Here is a 27,229-nt window from a genome sequence, read left to right as displayed (position 1 = left end):
AATATACTCCAGTCCAGTGCATCCTTTATTACAAAGTCTGAATATTAAATTTTGTTTGATAAGCCGGAGTGGCGATTCCTATTTCCCATTTACACTAAAAATAGTAAAAGGAGGACGATGCGATGAAGAAGCGTGGTTTCTGATTGAAATTCCACGCGCTGCTCTTCCTGATCCAAAATTTCCATGGATTTGAATCGGTGGTGTTCTTCCACCACCAACCCCTACTGTCTCCTCTTCCAAGCGCTCTCTCTCATTCCAATCTGGCACTACCTACTCTTCGTCTCCTTCGTCTTCCTCTCCTTCTTCTACCGTTTTCTGGAGCTCCATTTCCTCCAAGACCTCTTCTCCCTCTTCTCCGGCTCCTCCGTCACCCTAACCTACCATCACGGTTCCCAATTCTACGACGCTGTGGTTTCCAAATGCAGGATTCTCCACGGCACCTACCTCGCCACGCCCTGGCTCTCCAGCCCTCACCTCCAGACCGTCTTTCTCAACTTCTTCGGCAGACCTCCCCTCTTCAAATACAGAAGGTCCTCGTTGCCAACATTTCTCCATTCATTCTCGAAATGTAGTGTGTGTGCCATTGTGTTTGCTTTATTCGATTCGTCTGACTGCTTCGCTTGTGTTATGTTTCTCTTGCAGACAACTGTTTACTACTCCTGATGGCGGAACCGTTGCTTTGGACTGGCTCTTGAGTTCTGACGGTATTATATTTTCTGCTTTTGTTTTCAAGATGCCTGCATGCCAAATGAAAACTATAAAATTAAGAGAGACTCACTAAATAGGATGTGAGAATCGTGAGATCATTTAAAATTTGTGATTTCTAATCAATTTTAGCCAATAAAGGAGAATGTCTTTGAAAGAGTGAGAGTGTTTTGCTAGCATTTTTCATAGTATGTTTTTAGGATAATGTTGCTTTCAATCCTTTAAAAATGAATCCTCTCTTTTTAGTCCTGCATGTATGGAGATGTGGCATATGTGGCTCTTATTTTCATAAACGGACCATTAAAGGAATAAAAGGAGACAATTTGTTTTTGAGAGACTAAAAACTAAAAACAAACATTGCCCCTGATTAAAGACACTAAAAACATATTTAATTCATAATTTTTAAAATCCCTTTCGATTTTTAATTTTTGTTTTGATCCCTATAATTTTTTTATTCATTTTGATCTTTGTCTCTATCAAGTGATCATGTGGCTAATGGAGATTGGTAAACAGATCTAGTAAATATGTTCTAAATAATAGAGACTAAAATGAAAATCTCCTAATAGAAAAAAAAAAATATTAAAGGGACCATATCAGGAATTTTTTTGTTAAGAGAATCAAAACGGAAACAATCCTATATTATAGGTACTAAATAGTTTTCCAAGTCTTGAGTTTATAATGGTTATCCAATTAGAAATCTCTAGCCTAAGTATAAATACTATTCCATGGTTGATCTTTTGGACTAATGTGTCTAATCATGGTACAGTTTCGGCTGGTGCTATCCATATGGAAGATGTTGTTTCTACAGATGAATCCACTCCTATTGTTGTAGTAATTCCTGGTCTAACTAGTGACTCTTCATCTGCCGTAAGTTATATTATGATTCAGTTTACATGTATGCTTAATGTTGTTATTTTCCCCAGTCCTCACTGTACAACTTTATTGGAATTTGGAAAAACCACATACTTATCCCCCTCCCTGTGAGCAATTACTTGACTGCTAGGTCACGGCTTGCAAATTTCCTACCTTAGTGGCTTGATAGATTGCAGTTATGCCAAAGACGTATGTTGTTTTACTGTTAGTGTTATCATTGTCTATAGACATACTATTCAAGATAGATTAGGAGTGGATGCATTTAGGGGTAAAGTTGGGGTAGCTCCTGTTGCTAAAAGATGGTAGAATCTCTCCTTAGGTGGTTTGGTCATGTGTGGCAAAGTCTGGTAGAAGCCCTATAAAGGAGAGTAGATCAGATGGAGGATAATGTAGCCACTAGAGGCAGAGGGATACTGAGAAAAACTGTAAGCAAAACAATTAAGTAAAACTTAGAGGTCAATAATACATCTATAGTTATGATTTACTACAGAATATTATGACATTGTTTGATTCATGTTGCTGACTCCACCTAGTGAGAAAAAACACTTGGTTGTTGTTGTTGTTATCATTGTCACAATAATTAAGTATCCATTTCTATACACATATTTTGTGTTTTGTATGATTTCTTTCTTCTGACCACATAAAAAACTGTTTGCTACTTTGCAATGCATGTTAATGGGACTTGCTGTGCCGTTGATTTTGATTTTTGGTTGAGGTTCTTCAATTTCTAAAATTCAGAATATATGTTTCAGCTTTTTGATGCTTGTATAATACATATTGAGAAAACACACAAAATAATGTCACACATTAAAGTACTCCACAATGCCTCGGCCTGCCATAAAGTTTTTCCAAGTGCAAGTGGAAGTGAGCCAAGAGCAATATTAGCCTGATATTTTATCAATGCTGAGGAATTAATGCTAAAAATATTGTTTCCCTGAGTGACACTAATTGTCAAAATGGAGAAAGTGTCTCACACCATAATTTAATTTATTTATTTATTCTGTTAGACTTGAAGTATGCTAGACATTCCCCCACTTGAAATTTTATTAATTTCTAAATTTTCACTTCTTTTGTTGATTAGGAGTTTCTTTTATATTATATTGCCGTCTTACAGTTTATTTTTCCTTTTTCCTTTCTCCCCCTTTCTTTGTAGTATCTCAAACATCTTGCATATCATACAGCAAAATGTGGATGGAAAGTTGTTGTCAGTAATCACCGAGGACTTGGAGGTGTTTCAATCACGGTTAGTTTTACTGCAAGATGGAAATATATAGATTGACAAGTTTGATTTGATTCCGAGACATGAATACTGTCATATACTTATGAAGACTATCAACATCTATTTATTGTACTTCCCGATAATCATCTAAATCATTCTAAAATTTAAAGTTATTAGGTGAAGACTTGGATTGGTCATATATCTCTAAACTTAGGCTTGGTTTCCTACCAATCAATTACTATTACCAATATAAAATTTAAGGTTAGTTAATAAGTTGGCTGAGTATGCTCAGTAAGTATGCAAAGGTTGCCAATTTAATTGCATGTCAAGAAAAAAGAGCTCTTGAAATAGCCATTATTCAGTCTGAGGAAATGATTTCTATTTGCATTTCTTGTTTTCAATACGACTTCACAGTATGGTGAAAACATCAATTTCATTTTAAACAGGAAATAAGATGACATTTTGTAATTATTAGGGAAAAGTGGAAATGAAAATAAATTAAAAATTAAAAATTTCCTCAGGCCAAACTGACCCTAAGGAACACAATGTATCACATGGGAGAGGCTACAGCTGAAAACTGTCCTTAAAATTTTTTTGCATTCCTTTTTGTCAGAATATTAGGATTATTGTGCATCTCAATACTGTGATCCTGTTCTGGTTTAATAGTTTTCTTGTTTTCTTCCTCTAGTAATGCAATTTCTCATTAAAATAATTTCAGTCTGATTGTTTCTACAATGCTGGATGGACTGAGGATGTCCGCACAGTGGTTAATTATCTACACAAAGAGAACCCCAGGGCACCTTTGTTTGTTGTTGGGACTAGCATTGGAGCTAATATTCTGGTAAATTCACTGCTTGAGTTTGTTTAAACTTGAAAAAATGGATTTGTTATGTATATAACTTTTTCTGTAAGCTATTATTTTTAACTTTTTGACAAAAACACAAACTTTTCTTTTCTGAGGTTTTTGCTTTTTTACCCAAAAGAATTTAACATAAAGGGGACCTAGTGCACAAGCCACCCACCAAACAAGGGCTAGAGAGGATAGATGTGTGTTGCCTTACCCCTGCAAGCGGAAAGGTTATTCCTAGAATCCCAGGATTTAAGCCTGTGACCTGAGGTCACAAGGCAATGACCTCACTATTGCACCTAGGCTCGCCCTCTATTTACATCGTTGTTATAAATTAAAAAGGTTCTTTCTTTAGAACAAGCATAAACAAATGGAACCTTGCTTAATTAATTTAATTGATCACTTCATATGATCTAAACCTATAAATTTCCATATCACATACATCTTTAAGTGCCATTTATAACAAGTTGTACCAAGGAGCAACTGATTCCCTCCTGGTTTCTCACTTCCTCATACTGGTTTAGGATCTCATATTTGATCAAAACTTTTACAGTCATGGATATAATGTTTCACCCTATTGACCTCTATTTTCCTCTTTAATATGCTTTCTCCTTGTTGGAGATGATGAATTTTTCTAATTTCTTGTATTGGTTTAACATAATCTTTGATGTTCTCAGTGGTAGATATTATCATACTAATCTCTCCTCCCTGTTCATGTATATGTTTTATTAATTTTAGTGAGACCGGATATTCAAACTTATGTGATTTCATGTAAATATGTTGACTCAGTGCTTTAGTCCATTTCTCTGTTAGCTTCAACAGTTTTGAACTATTCTTTGTAATAACTTTAAGGAACCCAAACATATACCAATTTCTAAGACGCAATGCATACTCATCTAAAGAACCACTGAAAAAAATATATGGGAAAAGATAAAGAGAAGAAAAAAAAGAAGGAAAACATCATGTTGGTTCCCTAACTATATTTGACTTGATAAATTGCAACTCCTGTGTCAATGCTTAATTTTTTATAATCCTTATATTGTGACCATTGGTACATAGTCTGTCTGCTTTTCAAACTACAGCAAAACTTGGAACTGTACAATTTTTAACTTATTCTCTCATATGTTATGAGCTTAGTTTCATCACTGCACTGTTTGATTTGGAAGATTGCTTGCAGATAAAATATCTTGGTGAGGATGGTGAGAATATTCCTGTAGCTGGAGCTGTAGCTGTTTGCTCTCCTTGGGACCTTTTGGTTAGTATTTTGATTTCAAAATCATAAGAAATCTAGTTAGTTAAACTTTTAAATTAACATGATTATATGGCATATCTTACAAGATAAAATCAATAATAAAAGGCTAAATGTTCCATCCGTGTGTGGACATTATACATGTGAATTTTGTTGTTCTGCAAAAATATTTTGTTCAAAAACAAAAGGATGATTGGTTCAAACTGGTTTTTATAGATTTTGAACTGGTTCTCCACTGTTTGGTTTTATATCCATGGCTTCTAGGATTTTAGCATATAAGGTGTATATGATTTTGGTTCAATTTTGGTTATACAGTCTATAATTTTTTTTACATGATCAATTGAGTTTTATTGAATTTGCACCAATTCAACATTACTGTAAGTTTAAATTATCGTCATTTTGCCCATTATTTACCTTAAGAGAAAGTTTTATCACCTGTTTATTGTTTGCACTTTGCAGATAGGAGACAGATTTATAACCCGTAGGCGTGTGCAAAAGTTTTATGATAAAGCACTTGCAATTGGACTTCAAGGTTATGCAAAATTGTATGTCTTATCTTTCCAGTAGAGCTTAAATATCTTGTTGATAAGATCTTGATTTTTCATCTATTGAACTCTGCATTCATAAACAGTTACTGCAAAATTACAAAGTTTCTCTAGTTCATAATGTGACAATTTATATGATTACCAATATTCATTGCAGACATCAGCCTCATTTTTCTCGCCTTGCTAATTGGGAAGGGATAGAAAAGGTGCCTTTACTCTCTATAATTCGTATTTACTACTACAAAGTTTAAAAACCAAGACATTTGGTTATTTAAAATTTGTATGATTTGGACGTGTTTAAACCAAGTTTCCTGTTATTTTTTACTATTTTTTTTTTTTATTTTCTAATGGAAAGTAAAGCCATGTTCTTATTGTGGTATCAAGGCAGGTTACTAGTCTGTACTCGGTACTTCTTAATCCTTTCGATTGTGCCATTTTATAATGCTCATGTTTAATTTTGAGTTAAGGACATTATTCAAGTGATTGAATGATGGATGTTAATTTTACAGGTCAAATAGTTGTTACTTGCTACTTCTCATTTACCTGTTTGGATATAATTTTTTCCATAACATATAGGGCTTCATTATTCTAATTCGTACAACCTTCTTAAAAGTTATGTGCCACATTTTCTTGTTTTATTATAAGTTCTTAAAGTTTAACCAATTATGTGTGGATATACAATCTTATGCTTTGCAGTCAATTTCCATTCGAGATTTTGATGATCATGCCACCCGCATTGTTGGGAAGTATGAGGTACGTATCACCTAAGATTTGTAATATTCTATTTTCTTGTCTTATTATCTTTTGTTTTGATTCATGTCGGTTAACTAAAAGCATTTTGTTTCCTTAGACTGTCGACACATACTATAGACGTTGCAGCAGTTCCATTTATGTGCAATCTGTTTCGATTCCGCTTCTCTGTATTAGTGCTCTGGATGATCCTGTCTGTACCAGGGAAGCCATTCCCTGGGATGAATGCAGGTACGCTGCTTCATTGTTTTCCTTGGTTCTAATTATTTTGATTTCTCTTGCATTACTTCAACATCAATTTAATGTTCTACTATTTTTATAGGGCGAATAAAAATATTGTTCTGGCTACTGTAAAGCATGGAGGACATCTGGCATTCTTTGAAGGGATAACTGCATCTGGCCTTTGGTACTTGAGTCATTTTATACATCTGATTCTTCAGCATTTTCTTACATGAACTTGCCAACTTATGCAGTTTGCTGTCCCTCAATTATTGCAATATTTTTTTTTGTTTGCAACATTCTAATATCATCTATATCATTCCTTGGCTGGTTCAAATTGCAATAGAATTTTCACGACATCAACTGAATTCTAATTATAAAGAAAATAAAGAGTAATTTTCTTCCCTCTTGCAGGTGGGTAAGAGCTGTTAATGAATTCCTTGGTGAATTACGTGCTAGCCATTTTATGCATGTACAGAAGAAGGTAAAGATATGCTACTGTAATTACTTAGTTGCCCAGTGAATGTTTATTCAATATTCATACTCTTATTCTCTTACATTAAAAAAAAAAAAGTAATTTTTACTTGGAGCACCAAGCAGAACATTTCTGGTGGCTGAAACTGCTGTTTTTTCTGTCGCAGATCGCTAAACCAACCATACCATTGGACTCGTCAATTGATCAAGGCCCTTATGTTAATGTTAAGGAAGATGGAATGGTGGCTGCATTGAACAAAGAGCCAAAAACTGACAACGTGGAAGAAATACAGGTAATACAGGATACACATAGTGACGGTCTAAACATGATTCCAGAAGAAAAAGTGGTTAAACAAGATGAGCTTGAGACTAATTCGAAGACTGGTGGATCGCCTTGCATTGCTCAAGTAGCTAGTGCTCAGGATGCCGCAGTGAATGTAATAACACCTTTCAAAAGATACCTAGGCCAGTTATCTCGACAAAATCGATGGTCCATCTGGTTGCTAGTTTATATTGCTATTACCACAAGTTGGCCACTGGTTGGTTCGGCTCTATATATTGTGTTTGGGAAAAAGATAAGGGATATATTACCAAATGGATTGGTCGGAAGATAATTTCTTGATTGCTAATATTATTGTTGTTTTTGTCTGTGTAGATGTATAATAATATAATCACACCATTTCTTTGTCCTGCAATCGGGGGAAATCTGCATTTATGGAGAACTTAATTCTCACTTTCAGTGGTTTCTTGTTTTTCCTTAAACCCAAGAGTAGCGATTCATTGATGGAATAATATTAGTCAGAAAACTAACAAGTGACTAGTCATAGAAGAAAGCCAAAGGACATCATACAAATAAGTCTGAAATACATAATTCAGAGTATATATCTTATATGGATTTGAAATTATATAACTATATACTGGCTTTTCAAAATCTAATATTCGCTCAAATTTACAAGATATTCAACCGAGCACCATTTGATGTCAACCAACAATTGGAACCACGGAATAAGAGTCATTGGTTAGAAGTGGATCTTCTATCTTAGGTAAAAGAAAGGATAAGTTCTACTGTATCAAATTGGCGTTTTAATTTACAATTGCTTGGAGAAACATGAGATGTATATGAAGTATCTGATACGTCTTTGCTCTTTGATTCTGGACAAAAGTATTTGGTAGGAGAAGTGACGTATTTGTTATAAGGAATATTACGAAACCAGAGGAAGACAAATATGACATCCAAGTATTAATAAAGTCTTACGAAAGAATAGAAGTTTCTTAAATAAGAAGAGGACCAAGAATATTCGACAAACTAAATAAGAAAAGCAAATCATAAGATACATTAGCGTCACATTGTTTTCTCAGCCTGTTCCCCTTGTCCAAGGTATAGACATACATTGTTCTTTTATACAGAGTGAGGGAGAGAGATCGGTAGATCACATATCTAAGATTTTTATTAATTATGATAAGGTGAGAGGGATAAAATTTTAATTATTAGATCTAATTATGAAGGATTAAGATTAAAATTTAGATAAATTCATTAACAGGTAGAAAAAATTGATTAATCATTCAATAACTTTATAGTTTAATTTTCAAATTCCTATAATTAGTATCTTTTAATATCTTTTTATTTCATTTTAATATAATATTAATATATAAATAAAATGAATTTGAATGAAAATAGAATATAATAATAGAATAAAAACAAGGTATAAATTACATATATTTGCTCATATATGCAAACAATTTGCGTTCAATAGGATTTTTTTTTTCAAGTGGTAATTTGATTATTAAAAATTTAATGTTAATTATCCATGATTATAATTTATATAGTCCAAACTCACTCTTCTCGTCATCTTATATATAAATCCTCTTAATTAACTCATTAAGTGAGAACTTTTCAAGAGGAAGACCGTAAGAGGTAACCATTATCAATCAACATAAGTATGGAAAAGTAGATGCTCCTTTACATTAAAACTAAACATTTAATGTTTTTAGATATATATCCACATGTTCCTTTACAGGATCCGAATAAGAGACCTTCCACTTGAAAATATTCTTGTACACATTTTTATGCTACATACTAACGTAGTGACCACTAGACCAACCCCTTAGGTAAACTAAAATATATAAATATGATTTAAAATTAAATCTAATTTTAAATAGAAAGGTTATCAATTTGGTTATAAGATATACTACTTATTTGTCAATATAGAAACCAGTATGATTCGTTTTAAATAAATACTCATAAAATATATTTTTGTCTTTTTAATTTTGATTGTTGCAATTATTTCTCTATTTTTTTTATATAATCAACATATATATTTTGTGAAAGACAATTCATCTCAAATTAAATTGGATTATTATAGGTGATAATGTTTTTCTTTCGATATAAATTTTTCAATAGTTACCTCTATGAGTTTTCTTATAATTTGGGTATGTTATTTAGGGATAAATCTTTTAGGAATAACACTATATAGTAATTGTTCATTTACACCTAATTGAATTAAAATAAGTAAAAAATTTAACAAATACAAATATAAAAAACATTTTATATATATATACTTCGAATAAAATGATTGAGTCTAAGTAGTGATTCAAGAGGTTGTTAAAACAATAAACATATTCAATTATAATTCAAATTCATTATTATGTAATTAATTAATATGATACAAAAGAAATATAGGTTTTTTTTAAGTGTGTATAGGATTTAAAAATTAGCTAGATAGAATAACTAAATAAAAAAATAAAATCTAGATAAATACCAATACTTATTACGGGTATAAGAATTTGGTGGAGTATATATTTAGTGTAATTGTATATAATAAGACTCAAATTTAAGAATTCTACAACAATTAATTGACGATTTTGGTAGTACTCTTCTACAGTTATATTGCTTTCAAGTAAATTGATTTACTTTCACCTTTCTGCTATCTTTGATCCTATTTTGTAAAAAGACGAACTCGCTTTCTTCTTTGGTCACCTGTAATATATTTCATGCAGAAGTTTTAAGATGTAGACAGATTTTTTAGAATCTTTTAAACATTAATGGAAAACGGATTGACGAAACTTCAATGTCTTAATGTGCCAATTGAAAGTGCAAGAGGGAGAAATAATAATCAAAAGTACATGTTGTTTATATAACAAAGTGTTCTTAATGTTTAAATATTATTGCAATCTCCAAGATAACGATCGAGTAACTCACTCTTCTCCTTGCACCAATATATAGCATCTTCCTCGCTAATGATAATTATACATACAAAGTCATCATTGCTATTTAGAGAGTGTCAAAGATAGCAAGAGTTGGAGTGCAAGAATCGTAATAACTGGAAGATCGATCCGTAAAGTATTATTACAGTACTGTTCATAATTACACCCACGATCCTGAATCAAAGTAGTATTAAAAGCTTCGAGAGAAGACAACAGCTGTAGAAGCGAAACGTTTGCATCTTAGGATACAGACAACTAACATCTGGATGCTGGTGTCTCAAATAAAATAAAGATATTCCCAATACTCAAAAAACTACATGGCCATGATTTCACGGATCATGTCAATATGAATGTGAGGGTCACAAGATAACATTGCTTATTTTTGTGTGCTTAATCTTATTATTATTTTATTTAAATACGGCTTTTAAAATTATACTATATAAATAATGATATTTAGTTTCTTTTATTTTACTTTTACTTTCAAGTAATCACAAGTAATATATCCTGGTAATTGTAAAGATTAAGCGAACTAAAAGAAAACATTAGTCTGTGTTGATTTGAGTAAATTAAAAGATGTTTTGATTCTTTAAATATATAGTTTTAAATTCATGTGTGATAAAATACTACAAAGAAGAATCTTTACAGCTTTAACACATAGTTACATTTTGAGAAACTAATCTCTTATAAGTTAAATGTCAAGTGAGAAAACAATTTAGGTAATAAAAAAGATAAGTACGTACCTTGAAATAAAATAATAACATTAGGCGCACCCAAAAATAAATACTATGATCAAGACAACACGTGCTACGGATCCATTGATGCACACGTATATTTGTACATATCTCCAAACTATCATGATTCTACTTAGGACTCCTAAATTATTGAAAGAGAAAAAAAAAATTCTTATCATTTCATGCAATGGCAAGAAGTTACCAGCATATATATATATATATATATATATATATATATATATATATATATATATATATATATATATTCTTTAATTTTTGCAGTGTGGTGAAAGAGAAAATGACCAGTGGATGAGTCTGTGGTTGATGAGTGATGACTTACTTACTCCACTGCTCTTTCCCCATCCATCAATTTTTTCCTTCTGATGACTGACACGATTGCTATGCAGAACCGACCACACCACCTTTCTCTCTTCAACCCCCACCACTACTTCCTTCCTTACCTTTGTTCTTTTTCATCTTGGCACGCAAAGAGGGTATGCTCACGCAAAGGGAGGAAAAAAAAACATATATATATTTGGGAGGGACGTGTTTGTTTCTTGAGAAAAGAGAGGTATGAAAAAACCCTCACGTGGGGTTGTCTGACAAACCCCAATTTTTTTTTTCCACTAACCCGAATGAGAGATTGAGGAGAATGCCCTATTGAATTGATCAAGTACCTGTCCTTGCATGACACCTTTAATTGTTTCTAACACACACCCCCCATCCTTTCTCTTTAGTCCACTTCATGCTATCTATTACACACGTACCCTTTTTCCTTTGTCTTCCTTTTTTTTTCCTTATGATTCATTTTCTCACGCAAAAGGGGAAAAAATAAAATAAAATAAATGATAAGGATTTTGGGGCTTTGTTTTTGTCTTTTGACATGGGGATGGTGCAGAGGGGTCTCACGTGGGTTTATCTGACACCAAAGCATGTTTTTCTACCTTACCACTTTTTCTCCTTTCCTTCCTCGTTTTACCTTTCCGTTCATCAAGTTGAGACAAAGAGGTTTCTTGCATTTGGGTTTTGGTCTTCTTTGTTATTGCTATTTTTCTTGTTTTTAATATTCCCTCTCTCGTAGTAGATTATTTGTTGTGGATTTATATGCAAAACTGGAGGTTTCATTTATTATATTAATTATTAGATATTAGATGCTCTCTTTTTCTTCAGTTATCTGCTCAACTTGGGATAACATTATACTTAGTGCATCCAAGAAACTGCCATATGTCAGCCTCAAATTGCACGTTCATTGTGTGTGTCCTATTTGGAGCATATTAATAGTAAGTTATTTGTCCTCCATTAACAAGACAATCAAGAATTAAGAACTTTCCCATGTTTGATGTGACCTTTAAAGGATCCAGCACTGCTACCTATGACTATTTCAATCACCAATACCAACACCGATTAGTATAACTCATTCTCTTCCTTTGCACACGGGAAATCATTTTATTTTTTAGTTTTGAAAGTGATTGATAGGCACAAAATTATGTATTTCACAGATTCTTCATATATAGAACTATCTATAAATCAATTTAATTAATTATTACTAAATTATAAATTACAACCATTATATTATTGCTTAAACTCGCTCACTGATTATGTGTACGTACTTATTAGTTAATATATTTGATAAATAATTTGTTAATTACTATCTTAGTTGCTCCTTTATAAGTACTTAGTTTACAAATGATAATTAAAATAATTTGAAAGTCAGTTAACTATACATCCATGTAATTAACGAGCCTGTAAAAAATTACTTTGTGCAATAACAATCTTTTTATATGGGAGAATACAAACCTAGTGATTAATTATGGTCATATGATAAAGGGAAATGATAATTAAATAAGAGATAAAAAGTCAATAACATTTAATTGATTTTGTGTGTATTCAAAATTATAAAAAGAAATACAAATCTTACATACATCATCGCTCAAGAGATATATTTGAATGAAGTGTGAAATTATATATGGATATAACACATGCTATATTGTCTTCAATGAATTAATATATGCTACAAAAGTTTTTTTTTGAAGTGTTGCTACAAAAGTTGGAGATAGCGCAGAACGTTGAAATATATTGCCTACGTTGATCAAGTTCCTCATAAATGTTCATAATGGCAGATGCCTTGTGGTTTAAAGTAAACCTTTTCTCCCATTCATCCTACATTTTACTGCCAAAAGGAGAAAAAAAGTGAAGTTTGAACAAGCATATATAGATACAGTGCATCCATATTCATAAAAAATATAGTCGATCACACGGGTAAAGTGGTGTCACTTTTTGTTAGCATCCATTTGTCTCGGCATATTATGACGAGAAAGTGTCAAAAGTTTCCTTGCAGTAGATCCCAAAGTACTCGAGGAATATATGCAAAGAAATCCAAATCCTTGTAAGTCTCTAAATTGTGCCAATTAGAAACCATGTTGAGAAGACTAGAATCCAAATTTCTTTGTTTCCATCAAAGCCAATATAAATAAAGTCTCAAATGTTGCGAGTAATGCATGCCATTGACTAATATATATTTATTTTAAAATATTACCGAAATTATATTCAATGGCTTGACAACAGATTTAAATAGAATATAGCGTGTACTTGCATTATTTCCTAGTTCACAGATATGGAACTTTAAGTAGGTAATTGATCAAAGGGAAGGAATATGTATGGGGGAGAAAAGGAATAGGATGATGAAGGGTAACTTGTTAAGGCAATATTAATTAGAAGGAAACTGTGTAAAGACAATTCTTTCAAGGACGGTACGTTTGATTCCCCATTGACAACGCTGTCTCTTGTCCAATTCATGTGGCATCTTCCAAGCCTTCCTTCCCAACTACCAAAGGAGTAAAAACCCATAAACAGGAACCCCTTTAATAGATTTGAAAAGCAGTCCAATATAATAATAACGAGAAGATCAATGTGTTTTTTTTCCTGACCCAAGACACTGATTCTAAAGAATAAAAAGATACCCTTCTTAATCTCTCCGTCTTATTGGAAAAATATGGGAGAAGAAAAAACAATATCTCTGAGAGATATCCTTCTCTCTCTTTCTTGATCTCTTTTGGTCCTATATATACCCATGTCATGACATGAAAGAATTTTTGTGAGTTCTCCCCCATAAAAGTCCACAAGCATATCAGGTTTATGTCATAGATTTACTCTCCCTAGCTCTCACTCTCTCTCTCTCTCTCATCACACACAAACAGCAAACAGGCTTTGTTGTTTCTTCTCTTTTCTCTCTCTTTTTTTTTTAATTTTCAGATATGGAAGATTCAGAAGAGGATGAACTTTTGAATCTTAGCCTTTCAGTTGCTGCTGATAGGGAAAGGAAAAAGAAGGGAAAGACAATTAGGGAACATAATGTTTCCATGAGTAGTACCACTACTACTACTAGGAACTCCTATGAAAGGAAGATCTTTAGGCTTCTCCAAATGAGGGAGCAGATGCTAAGACAAGACCATCATAGGAGGAAAGGTGTTGTGGAAGATGGAAATGGCCTCCCTCTGATCCATTTGTTACTCTCAACCGCAACTGCAGTTGATGACAACAACATGGACTCGTCCTTAGAGAATCTGGCTGATTTATACCAAACAGTTTCCATAACTGGTGACTCAGTTCAACGTGTTGTGGCCTATTTTGTTGATGGTTTATCTGCAAGGCTTCTCACAAGAAAATCCCCATTCTATGATATGCTCATGGAGGAACCAACAACTGAAGAAGAGTTCCTTTCATTTACGGATCTCTACAGGGTTTCACCTTACTTCCAATTTGCTCACTTCACAGCAAACCAAGCTATTTTGGAGGCCTTTGAGAAAGAGGAAGAGAGGAACAACCGTGCCTTGCATGTCATTGACTTTGATGTCTCCTATGGCTTCCAATGGCCCTCTCTCATTCAGTCTCTTTCAGAGAAGGCAACAAGTGGAAACCGCATATCCCTCAGGATAACCGGTTTTGGGAAGAATCTGAAGGAGCTTCAAGAAACTGAGTCTAGGTTGGTTAATTTCTCAAAGGGTTTTGGAAGCCTTGTGTTTGAATTCCAAGGGCTGCTTAGAGGCTCAAGGGTCATCAACCTAAGGAAGAAAAAGAACGAAACCGTGGCTGTCAACTTGGTTTCTTATTTGAACACTTTGAGTTGTTTCATGAAGATCTCTGACACATTGGGATTTGTTCATTCCCTTAACCCTTCCATTGTTGTGGTGGTGGAGCAAGAAGGTAGCAGGAGTCCTAGGAGCTTCTTGTCGAGGTTCACGGACTCCTTGCACTACTTTGCAGCGATGTTTGATTCACTTGATGATTGTCTTCCACTTGAAAGTGCTGAGAGGTTGAGAATTGAGAAGAAGCTTTTGGGGAAAGAGATCAAAAGCATGCTCAACAATGATGTGGATGGTGGTGTGGATTGCCCAAAGTATGAGAGGATGGAGACATGGAAAGCTAGAATGGAGAATCATGGGTTTGTTGCCACAAAAATAAGCTCAAAGTCTATGATCCAAGCAAAACTGTTGCTGAAGATGAGGACCCATTATTGCCCTCTTCAGTTTGAGGAAGAGGGGGGTGGGGGTTTCAGGGTTTCTGAAAGAGATGAAGGAAGGGCTATTTCTTTAGGGTGGCAAAATAGGTTTCTGCTTACTGTCTCAGCATGGCAATCAGTCTGAGACGAGAGATACAAAGCTTTAAGTGATCCTAGCTAACCCCTTTTCATCATTTTGGTAATATAAATCTACACTCAAAATGATGATATTTAGCTTATATTTTTGTGATTTTTCTTTAATTTGATTTAGCTCGCTATCTTTTATTTATGTTGAAATTATGAAGATCTTTTAGTAGTTGGTAGATTTGTTCAAGTAAGGGTTAAGGTAAATATTTATGTATGAAGCATATATCTATTTTTAGGACCAGAATGTCTTCTTTCTCTTCCTCATTGTTTTAGCATGATGAACCCTAAGTTTCCTCTTTCTTTTGGCTTAAAGTGGAAAAACCCTAGTTTAAGTCATGAACACATATATCTAATATATGTGAAACTTAGGCTTACCTGAGTAAGATACGGTTTCTTGTTATCATAAATTTTATGCATAATCAAGGATTTTAGAAATTTCTGATGACTCGTCAATCATTTTGCGAACAAAGAGTTAAAAGAATATTATATATATTTCACTTCTACATGGGAACTGTTGTTATCCTTGACGAGAAGTGTGTGAGTAGAAAATAGTATTACGAAGATAGTCAAACAAGAAAAAAATACGAAAATATTTATAAATATCAAGATTCGAGTCTTTTAAATTTACAAATTGTTGAAGATAAATTAATTGGAGTTTCAAAATGTAGGGGAGTTTCAAAATGATTAAAGTTGGCTAGCAATTATTACATGGGTATTTTCAAAATATTTAAAATTGCAAGAGAAAATTTAAGTAAAATATAAAAATGTACATATTAAAAGAAAAAAATAATATTATATAAAATATACATAATTAATCAACTTAAAAAATATTTAAATCATAATAGAGTGACGTGTCATTCTTTAGAAATTAGTAAACTAAGAAATTAACTGTTTGATTGTATTCAAGAATTTTTTTAAAAAAAACTGTTTTTTTTAAAAAAAAATTATGAAAGAAAAAAGAAAAAAGATGTTTGAAAACGTTGTTTTAGAAACAGTTTCTAAAATTTCGCAACTAGTGTTCTTTAACTTTATATATACCAAACTTTTACTTTGATCTTCTGAATAGATTTACGAATTCATTCTTCTATATGTAAACCGACCTTTTATTGTTGTCTTTGATATTACAATTTTAATGTGTTTTATTAATGAGAATCGGAAACAATATCAAAGATTTATAATAACTTATTGTTGAATCAATTAAATTGTCAAATATTTATAATAATTTATATATTATTTTCAATCAATTGAGTTAAATTCTTTTGATATAATTTTAATGTTTTAACATTGTAGGATGAAAATGATCGTATAACAGCTACATATGTTAAAGAAGAATAAGAGAAAGAATCGATATAAAAGAAGTAAGAGAAAGATAACCATTTACACTAAACACTCATTAATTTAATACTTTTGTGATTTTACTTATAAGTTAAAAAATAAGTAGTTTTCAAAAATTAAAAGAATAATTTAATAAACTCACTTTTCTATACATTTAAGTTTAAACAAACATATCATTTTTATCATCTCAGTTGAAATCAACAGATCAATATTAAAAAAAGCAAAAATTCCAGGACATCAGAAATTGACTCTCACTTGAAGCCTGCATGGCTGCATAAAACCACTTTATACATAGTCATATTAATTTATAAAAGATCATATTAACCAGATGCAATTTTGATTCAAACAATGCTAATCAATTTTACATCAGTGCAATAATTTGGATTACTACATTTATTACTTACAATTTAATAACCTATTATCTATATTCAACTCCTTGTAAGTATGAAATATACTTTTAAGGATAAAGTATAAGATAACAACCATTGATGAAGAAAATTAAGATTATAGGAACCTCGTAATATATTTTAAATATACATAACATATATTTTGTCATAGTCTCAATTTTAATTATTCATTTATTCTAGTAAATTAAGAGCACTCTATACCAAGTGTAATGAGTATCAAAAAGAGATATCGTTACTTCTTCATTGAGTATATGACCACATATTTAAGGGATGAACTTTAACTAAAAAATATTTATTGCAATTAAACACGTAATAGAAAAGATTTTTTTCTAGAAAAACAGTTAAAATAATATAACTTACTAATTCTAATGTCGAATTTCAAAAATAGTTTCATTTTAAGTATGAATGTAAAGAATTTAAAATTCTTTTACTGCCATATTACATAACCCAAATGGACACGAAATGCCTTCGAGAAGCTCCCAACCCTAGCTACGGATGTAGCATGTACGCTATTTTGGACTTTTTATCCGCGTTGAATCGATTAGTACCCTCTAAGTACTATTATTTTTTGTTATACACTCCATCTTCTGCATGTCACCATGGTTGTTATAACTATTAAGATATTTTTGGTAATTGTCTCATGTTAATTTGTGCAAAACAGAAAATTAGAATACTCACATCAGGGTCAGTCACAGCACCAAAGACGATGTGTATAGGACTATAGGTGTTATAAACCTCTCATTCTAATTCCATGTATAACTAGTAGTAATGATCAGCATATATAGCTATATGGCAACATTATTCATTTTCTTGTCCACTATATTATAGCTACTAAAAACACCAAAAAAGTTGCATTTGTTATAGCTTGTAAATCACAATCTGCTATCTCTATGGGGGATCGTGACCCACGAGGTAGTAGTTGCAAACACACTAATGGAATCTCTCGTGTGTCAGGGAAAAAAGAAACACAAGATTTTTAGCCATTTAAAGCAATGAAATAGTCAGCATTTTGCCATAGAACTTCTTTTGCTTTAGAGGAGGTGAATCTTCTGTCTTGACAACCTAGGTTCAGAATTCAGATATTAGGTTAGCAATAGTAAATTAATTAAATTTTCTGAATATATCAGATAAATATAGGGATACAGTACTCCTGATAAAATCGTTAATTGGTGCAGAAAATGTTCTATTGCTTTAACAAATTTTGTTGAGTTAATTACATACAGTTACAAACACAATTTTTTTTCAACATTTTTTTACTATTTATTTTTTCTCTAATTTTATTTATCTCATTTCATCTTTTAGTTTATACTTTTTCTTTTTTAACCTTTGTCCTAATTGTAAAAAAGATTATACCAAATATTATTGTATGAATAAAATTCATAAATTTTATTACTTAAAGATCTTAATTGGTTGAAGCAGGCATCGGAAATGTTGTTTAATTTTGAGAGAATTCCCGTAACGTTCTTTCATTACCTCAATTTGTTTTGTTTTTCTTTTGTATACTAATTGGTAAAGGTTTCGAATAATCCCATATATCATTAATGATAATCCAAAACTTATGCGTTCAACAAAATAAAATATTAATGTTGATGGGAAAGGCTGCCGTAAATCTATTGCAATTAAAAATGATTGCACGATGGAGAAGAACCGATATCCAAATTGTCGGGATTCACTATTATACACGTGAACTTTAGTAAAATAAATAAATTATTTAACACTTAATAAATTTTTTATTAAAAATCTTTGATAACATTAAAAAAAATATCATCAAATTATACAAAAATGTTATTAATATAATTTTGTGACATTTTATCATATGTTGACTTATAATGCATGTTACTAAAATTTTTTGTGATATTTTTAAGATTTAACAGTATGAATTATACATAATATTTGATAAAATATCAAAAAATATATTAGCAATATTTATTTATAATTTGATGATATTTTTTTGAATATTATGAATTATTTTTAACAATATTTTAAATAAATGTTAGAACAAAATTTACTAAATTATCCCTTATTTTTTATAAGGGGAAAAGAGAATGTTTTCTTAACAATTTAATCTTGAACAAGGTCCTCTATCTATCTAAAAATTTAATTTTCATTATTTTTATTTTGGCCTCTCAACAAATAGAAATATCACTTTAACTTTTACTCATTTATTTAATTTCATAATTACTTTATCGTAAGCCTTAAAACTTTATATTCCAAAATGCATCGTTTTGTTTAAATTTAATTATATGATGACAACGTCATAAAAATAAATAAATTATATGATGGCAACTCATTTTTAACAACAATATATCTATGGCCCCTCATGTTGAGTTTTGCTCTAATGATTGGAAGTGCATGATTTGTTATATTATTGCTTCTTCCTACAGCGAGTTGTCAATATCAAATGCTAAATATCTCTATCTATCTGGATCTCACCATATCAAATCCAGTTAGCTTCTCCTATTGTGACCACTCAATGCTACCTCCAAAGGGGGGGAAAAGGAAGGAAGGAAAAGTGTATTTGCCAAAGACATTTTGATGGTTAAGTGAACAAGGGCCTCACAATAACGGATATTTTAGCAATGGAGTTTAGCCATTTTATGTAATGGTTAAAGATAGTTAAAATATATATAAAAAGTTATTTCTCAATTAAATTGGGTATTGGGTAACCATTATACAAAGTGCAAAATTTTGGTAATGATAATCATAATTATAACCACAAGAGAATCAATATTAAACACAATCTTTAAGGATCATAATTAAATGAAGTACCTAGTGAATCTAATATTCTTATAACTGATAGATAATAATGCTCCAAAACACATTCCCAAAAGCATATTGAAAGAAAATAAACTAAATTAATACTAATAACTTACAATGTGTTTGGATGGGAAATTAAAGCACGTAAAGTATTTCAACAGAGACATTAAAATGCCTTCTTATAATATAATTTGTTTGGATGAGATATTTTAAAAGTAATTAAAATGCTATTATTTTTTAAAAGCATTTTAATATACTAAGTTAACAGCATTTCAAATTCTCACCAAAAACAGAGGAATTAAAATTCCTCAGCCGCGCACACCAGCTCTCTCTCCCTCTCTCAGACACACGTACTCTCCGTAACTCTCTCTCAGCGGCATACCGGTTAGCTGGTTTCGATTCAGCAACATGCGGCTCAGCATGGCTAGATTCCCAAAGTCTTCCGGAATCTCGCTGCAAAGTTGATTATTGTTGAGGTCGAGGTGTTTCAGTGAGCCCAACCGGGTGATGAACGTTGGAATTTTGCCGTTGAGGGTGTTGTCAGCGAGGTCTAGGACTGTCAAATGTGAGAGTTTGTCGACGTTGACAGGGATCTCGCCGAAGAGCTTGTTGCCGATGAGGTCCAGGATGCGGAGGGAGGGAAGCGCGGTGACACAGGCGTGGATCTCCCCGGCAATGTCTTTCCAATCAGCGACGACGAGGGTGGTGAGGGTGTTGATGTCGCAGATCACCGGTGAGAGTTTTCCGGTCATGTAGCCAGAGCGATTGGCTTTCTCGAAGATTGGGTCTTCGGACTCCCCGTAGAGGTTGATGTCGGTGACGTAGCCAATGGTGGCGTCGCAGCTGATGCCGTACCAGTTGAGGTAGCAGTTGGAGCCTGTCCACGAGTTGAAGAGGCCAAGGTAGAGCTCGTTCAATGCCTTCCAGAAGGCCAATAGCGCCGCTGTATCTGATGGCGAGCAATCGCTCACGGCAGAGCACACAACGACGAGAATGGTCGTCGCTAATAAGAGGAATGAGTGGCAAGCCATTGAGTGAGAGAGAGTGTTTAACTATTTCAGTGTGTGTTTGTATGACATTAATTTTGATTATTAAATATTAAAAAAATTGATTATTAAATATTATATAGCATTAAATTTATTTTGAATATTTAATTATTTAAAAAATGACTCATATTTATTTTCATTTAATATTGAAATTTTAATTTTTAAATAGATATTTAAAAATAAAAATTTGAATTTCATTAAAATTGAATTACTTTATTCAAAAAAGAAAATTAAAAGATAAGCAATTGAATTGTCTCATCCAAATAAAATATTTACAAAATGAAAGAAATTTAAATCAAGACAATTAAAATGTTATACATTTTTTTAGAAATTTTTAAATTTTCCATCCAAACACAATGTTAGAGATTTAGTTATGGGAGGAAAATTCTTTTCCTGACATTTCGGTGGTTCATCAAGGAGACATGTTCTTCCAAGATTAATGATCAAAGCGAAAAATTTAGCAGGTGCCATAAACCAACCGCAGTAAAGGATTCTTCAAGATCGTTGGTCTCCCCCTCTGGAAGGTCATATTAAATGTAACGTTGAAGCTTCCTTTTATTCGGAGGAGAATTGTACTGGTATGGGAGCTTGCTTTCGTGATAATTTGGGTTGATTCACAGTTGCAATTTCGTGCAACTTTACTCCATGTCTTGGTGTTATAGAAGGTGAATCATGGGCTCTTTGAAGTGCTTTAAAGTTTGCCGGTCCCATCTTTTCCTAATTTCCGTTATTTTCATCAAATTCTATATTGTATTGTTGATTTGCTTATGAACGAAAAATCTTGGGCTTGTTTCTGTAAAAAAATAAAATAAACTTAGAGATACCTAAACTAAAAATAATCACAACATGTACATTCATTCATTGTTTGGATGTCAAATATGTGACCGTAGTTAAAAAGATTTAAAGGATATATCATATTGATTGAAAAATAGTCCAGATAAAAACTAATCACATAATTCAGAATAACCAGCCTATTAGTTACATCATGTGTGATTTTATTACTAACACGAAGATGAAAAAGGAAAATTCAGAAAATTGAGATCAAGCACATTAATGCATGTTAAAAGGTTAGTTTGACAATAAAGTAATGCATAAGCTAAAATATTTCTGAAATGGTAAAAAGGCCAATAAATTTGTTCGAATATAATATTTTGTGTAAACTTTTCCCAACCTTTCACCACAAGATCAATTTTAATGGGTTGAAAATTCATTTGATTCTTCCACTGCATCATGGATCACTTGGAATTTACACTAGGATTTTTCATGGACAAATTTATCTTTACTTCTAAAGATTAAAGACAGTATAGATAGATCCTAAAACAATAAAAAGACAGTATAGCTAGATAGGATTTGATGGAATATATAACGTTGTTACCGCACCGACACTTAAAAAAATGTATTTGGATCCATATTTTCTTGAAAATCAGATTTAATGACTAGACTTAAACCCTAATGCATTTTAGTGGATTTTTTTGGGTACATTTTTTTAGTGGATTAGAATATGATATTTTGTAATGTATTTATTTAACAAACTAATAAAATAAAAATGTTATAATAATAATAATAGTTATATAGTAGACCTTTTTTTGTCAATATGGATGAACTTTTTGTCAACCTATGATTTGTTTTTTTTTTTTTATAAAAACATATAATAAATAATTGTTTTGTTCGTAGGTCTAAAGCGTGAGTTTTAATTAGTACGTTTATCCTGTACACCTATAGGCTTATATGTAAAACGATGACATTTAGAGAATGCACGTTTTTCATTTTGTGGTTACAACCGAGAGAAAGAGAATGCACGTTTTTGTTAATAAGTTAACCGGCTCTTATTAGCATAGAAACTAATATCACTGATGGATTATTCTTTTTAGAACTTCAAAGATAATTAGAGTATTAGACTAACCTCGTATTTTCAAGCTAATTTAATTAGTTACTTTTTCATAAGAAAATTTTGTCACATGTTTAAAATGCTTAATTATTCTTTCCCCGCCGTTTATCATGGTCAACTATACGTCAATTATTGTCGTGGGTCATGCTTGACCACCCAAACCAATTAAGTATAACATATATCATGACCGAATTCATTCTCAAAGTCAAATTCATATCTTTATTCTTACACCCAAGCCAGATATTCATAAAAAATGAAATGCAAGAACATTTATCAGACTTCCAGTATGAATTGAACCTAAGGTTGGATTGGTGATAAAAAAAAGTATAAAAGAATGAATTAGAAGATAATGGAATGGAATAAATTGAAATAGAATAAATTATAATTTTTAATTGTTAAATTGTCTCTACTTTAATATACTTTATATTTTTTTATTTTATATTCTTACTTCTAAGAAAAATACTTTTCACATCATATACCAGAAATAATTCTTTTACAAAAATTATTAGATAATTCTAGATCATCATATTTTTTATATTTCTGATCAATTTTCAGGTGAAAATATTTTTTTTTTACCAAATTAATAAAATGATCAAGATCATAATTCAAGTGGTGCTCCAAAGTACCTAATAGTTTAATTTCTCTCCTTTGAGTCTTCTTTAGAGAGGACTCATTCCATTTCAATATGCATATGAGATGTATCATTATCATGGCGAGCACTGGCTTTATAAGACCATCCATATGAAAACCAAAAGTAAAAAATATTCACTGTCAGTGACTCAACGTGTTAAAAACTTGGGAAAAGAATAGTAATCAATAAGCAACCTTTCATGTATATTGCGTGAATGCTTCTTCCTCCTTTCTTTATGCAGAAAAAAAAAGTTAATAAAAAATTGATAGATTACATTGCCTATTGGCTACGTACTAATCCTTTTCTTTATTATTAATAGGTATTGTGTATCATTCTGTAGCAGGTAGTAGATTGCATCAGCCATTTTGTAGTACAAGATTCGAAATCACTTACCGGAAACAGTAAGCAACTTATTCACTATGCACATTGTCCAATAAAAATTGGCTACCCTTATAGGCTCGGTTGAAAAATTTTGGGCGCAAAGAAGTATAAACACGTGAAGAAGCACATGGGAATACCAATTTTAAAGGGAGGTTTATGTTTACGCCAACATTAATTAATAAAGAAAAAAGTAATAATTTTACGATTTAAAAGTTTTACTTTCACTAATTGCATCCCGAAGAAAACATGAAACAAATTGAAAACAAGGTATATAACAATTTTGTAATTAAAAAGTGAAAACATAAAACAAAAGTGCAAGTAATCAACCTCTAAACTTCCTTAATTATTAACAAAAATTAACAGATATTTTACACCAATATCATAATGTTTAAAAAAAATCTTAAATTAGTAAAGAAAAAATGAAATTAAGTAATTAAACATTAGAAAAAAGATCACATTAAAGACACTTAAGTTGTGTTTGCATGTATTTAGATTTAGCAGATTAAATACACTAAAGATTGTGTATAAATCAACTTAAGATATATAAATGATTTTAAAATATAAATTTGAGTCTAATTTAATTTCAAGTTAGTTTTTAGAATCCTTCCGCTTCACTTCCTTATATACATTATCTTAACATTATTTGTATCTAGTATTGTGAAACTTGAATTTTTTATAATAGATAAAATAGAAAGATTGTGTTGTTACTATTGGTGTTTCTCCTTTTCTCAAACTACGAAAACCACCACCCTGCTAGCCATTATTCTCGTCGCAAGCCACCACACACCAAAGCTACCACCTTGCAAGTTGTCGCCGTCGCTACAAGTTACCAAAGCTTATAACCAAGAAAAGAATCAACAATCAACAAAAAGCAACTAAGAGAAAGAAATTTGCAACTACAATACTTTTTCTTCAAAAACTATCCGTTAGCCAAAGTCGTCACTTACAATTTAAAAAAATATTAACTAAATTTTTAAACCCTAAACTTCTTTAAAACTTAATTTTTAGTCCTTAAATAAAAATTTGATTAGTTAAGGTTTCTCAATTTTTTCTCATTAAGGTTTTTAGTCCTAAACTTTTGAAAATTTTGATTTTTAGTTTCTGAAATCTCATTAAATAAATAAAAATAATGGGTTCAAACTTTTCTTTAGGAATTAAAAATTAAAATTTTTAAAAGTTTAAGGACTTTGACCGATAAAAAAAAAATCTAGGAATTAAAAATCACAATAAAAAAAAGTTAAAAATCTTAACAAGTCAAACTTTTATTTATCAACCAAAAACCAAAAACCAAAATTTAAAAAAATTTAGAGACTAAAAACTTAATTAACCCTAAAAAACACGTTTATAAAATTATTAATTTTCCAACAATTTACTAACGACTTGCCCATCACTAATTGCGATTGTTTCATGTCTTATGCTAATTGTCCGTTGTTGTTGCTATTAATTTACAACATTTTACTAACAACTTAACTAGAATATATCGAAGATATGGTGATTTTTTTTCTTTCATTTTATTATAGATTAATATTTTATAAGAATTTAATTTTCATGTACTATCATTGTAAGAGTTTTAGATTGTCAATCAATTTGAAATCATAATTCATGTGACTTATAATTATTATAAAAATGAGCAATTTTTATTAGATGGAAATATAATTTTTTTTACATAATTAATATATAGACTACATTTTCATTTTCTAATACAAAAATTATTAATTTTTATAATTATTATTTTAAAAGATATACTTAAAATGATTTTTAATTAGTTGTCTATGTCAAAAAAATATTGACAATATTTTTATTCTTATTAATTAAAATACAAGACTTTCACTCTTATAATTAAATGTTTTCAATATTTGGGAATGAATTTTCTTACATTGAATTTTCAAATGAAAATTAAAAATTCTCTAATATATCTATTTCTCTCTTTTTAGGATATTTCTCTCTTCTTTTCAAATTATTAATAATTAAAAATAAGTGACCTTATATTTCAATTTAAATTATTCATTATGAATATGATATATAGTTTATATATTGATTTTATATTATAATTATAATATAATTTATATATTAACAAATTATTAATCATAAATTTTAATTATATAAAAGTAAGCAAATATGTCATGTACAATTCACAAAATAAAATATTACAGTCGTAGTTAGTATTAATATCTAAATGAAATTTCAATATATATACAGACATACAAGACATTCAGTGAAAAATTAAGTTCATGTTTGTTTTTCAGTTGCAAAGGAACGTTTGGATGGAGTAAAATGAAATTTGTAAAAGTATCAAGATTCTTTCTTTTGCAAAACTAAATTTGTGACCATTAGATTTACTTTGCAATTCGTGCACCACATTTTGAATTGGAATCCAAACATATACTAAATTTTGATTGCTTTGAGTCATTCTTCGTCAAATCCCATTAACAAATATTAAAAAAATAATATTAGATAGATTGAATGATTAAGGAAAAAGAAAAGACGAAAAAGTTTGTGAATTGAATCATCTCATGTCTTGCATGAATATTAAATTGACTTTTTATAATTTATACGAGTAATTTTTTATATTATTTTGAATTTTTAATATATTATTAATTATTTAGTTTAAATTTTAATAATGATATGTTATATGTCAATAAATTTTTAAATATATTTTTATATACATGCTTTAAAAGATTGTTATTATTGGAGTGTTGTCTTAGGTAGAATCATTTTTACTTGGTGATGTCTTACCTGTTTTATTTTAATTTTTGTTTAGAAAATATGTTGATTTAGTTCAATATAACCATGTTATTAATAGGATGTATCTAGTGATTTTATTGATGACTAATATTTATCAAAAATGATATTTGTTCATGTAGCAAAACTTTCATCAAAGTAACATTCTAAATGTTTTATACAATGTTAATTATGAAAATATAAAGGAAAGAGACAAAAAAAAAAAGTTAGATATCAAAGAGAGAGGAGTAGGAGCATATAAAAAGAAAAGGAAAACCTGAATTTGAAATAGGAAATAGAAGTCGTTAAATAGAATTTCTAAATTTATTTTAATTTTTAAATGTTTTTATTATTATGTATTATTTTTTCCAAAACATTAAAAAAATTGATACGAATGTTCATACTTCCTCATCGCATTCCGGAATTTATCTTATTTAAATATTTTAAAAGTATTTTCCTTTTTATGTTTCTAACAATAAATATTGTAATAAATAACTTTCATTTAAATTTAAAATATGTCCAAAAATATTTTCTCAATTTTCTATTAATTGTTAAAAAAATAATTGTCATATCAAATATTAATTTAAATTATTTATATAATT

The 27,229-nt window shown here is 30.6% G+C and overlaps 3 protein-coding genes across 3 annotated transcripts; 2 read left to right on the top strand and 1 right to left on the bottom strand.

Annotated features, from left to right (window-relative positions):
• Positions 1–15: 15 nt before the first annotated feature.
• On the top strand, positions 16–7,620 carry LOC100802065 (embryogenesis-associated protein EMB8). The gene is made up of 13 exons (XM_003556159.5): positions 16–530; positions 643–704; positions 1,472–1,572; positions 2,732–2,821; positions 3,516–3,638; positions 4,822–4,899; positions 5,353–5,438; positions 5,596–5,644; positions 6,135–6,191; positions 6,289–6,419; positions 6,511–6,594; positions 6,822–6,891; positions 7,049–7,620. The coding sequence occupies exons 1-13, from the start codon at positions 184–186 to the stop codon at positions 7,493–7,495; spliced, it is 1,725 nt and encodes a 574-aa protein (XP_003556207.1). The 5' UTR covers positions 16–183; the 3' UTR covers positions 7,496–7,620.
• A 6,307-nt stretch (positions 7,621–13,927) lies between these two features.
• On the top strand, positions 13,928–15,699 carry LOC100813979 (GRAS family protein RAM1). Its single transcript, XM_003555381.5, has one exon. It carries the CDS (start codon positions 14,071–14,073, stop codon positions 15,457–15,459), a length of 1,389 nt encoding a protein of 462 aa, XP_003555429.1. The 5' UTR covers positions 13,928–14,070; the 3' UTR covers positions 15,460–15,699.
• Positions 15,700–20,268: 4,569 nt separating this feature from the next.
• LOC100813438 (DNA damage-repair/toleration protein DRT100) lies at positions 20,269–20,991 on the bottom strand. The gene has a single exon (XM_003555380.1). It carries the CDS (start codon positions 20,989–20,991, stop codon positions 20,269–20,271), a length of 723 nt encoding a protein of 240 aa, XP_003555428.1.
• Between the last annotated feature and the right edge of the window lie 6,238 nt (positions 20,992–27,229).

This window comes from Glycine max, chromosome 20 (genome assembly GCF_000004515.6).
Source record: "Glycine max cultivar Williams 82 chromosome 20, Glycine_max_v4.0, whole genome shotgun sequence".
Classification (NCBI taxonomy): Eukaryota; Viridiplantae; Streptophyta; class Magnoliopsida; order Fabales; family Fabaceae; genus Glycine; species Glycine max.
The sequence above is the reverse complement of the archived record's forward strand: the minus strand, read 5'-3'. Positions and strand labels throughout refer to the sequence as shown.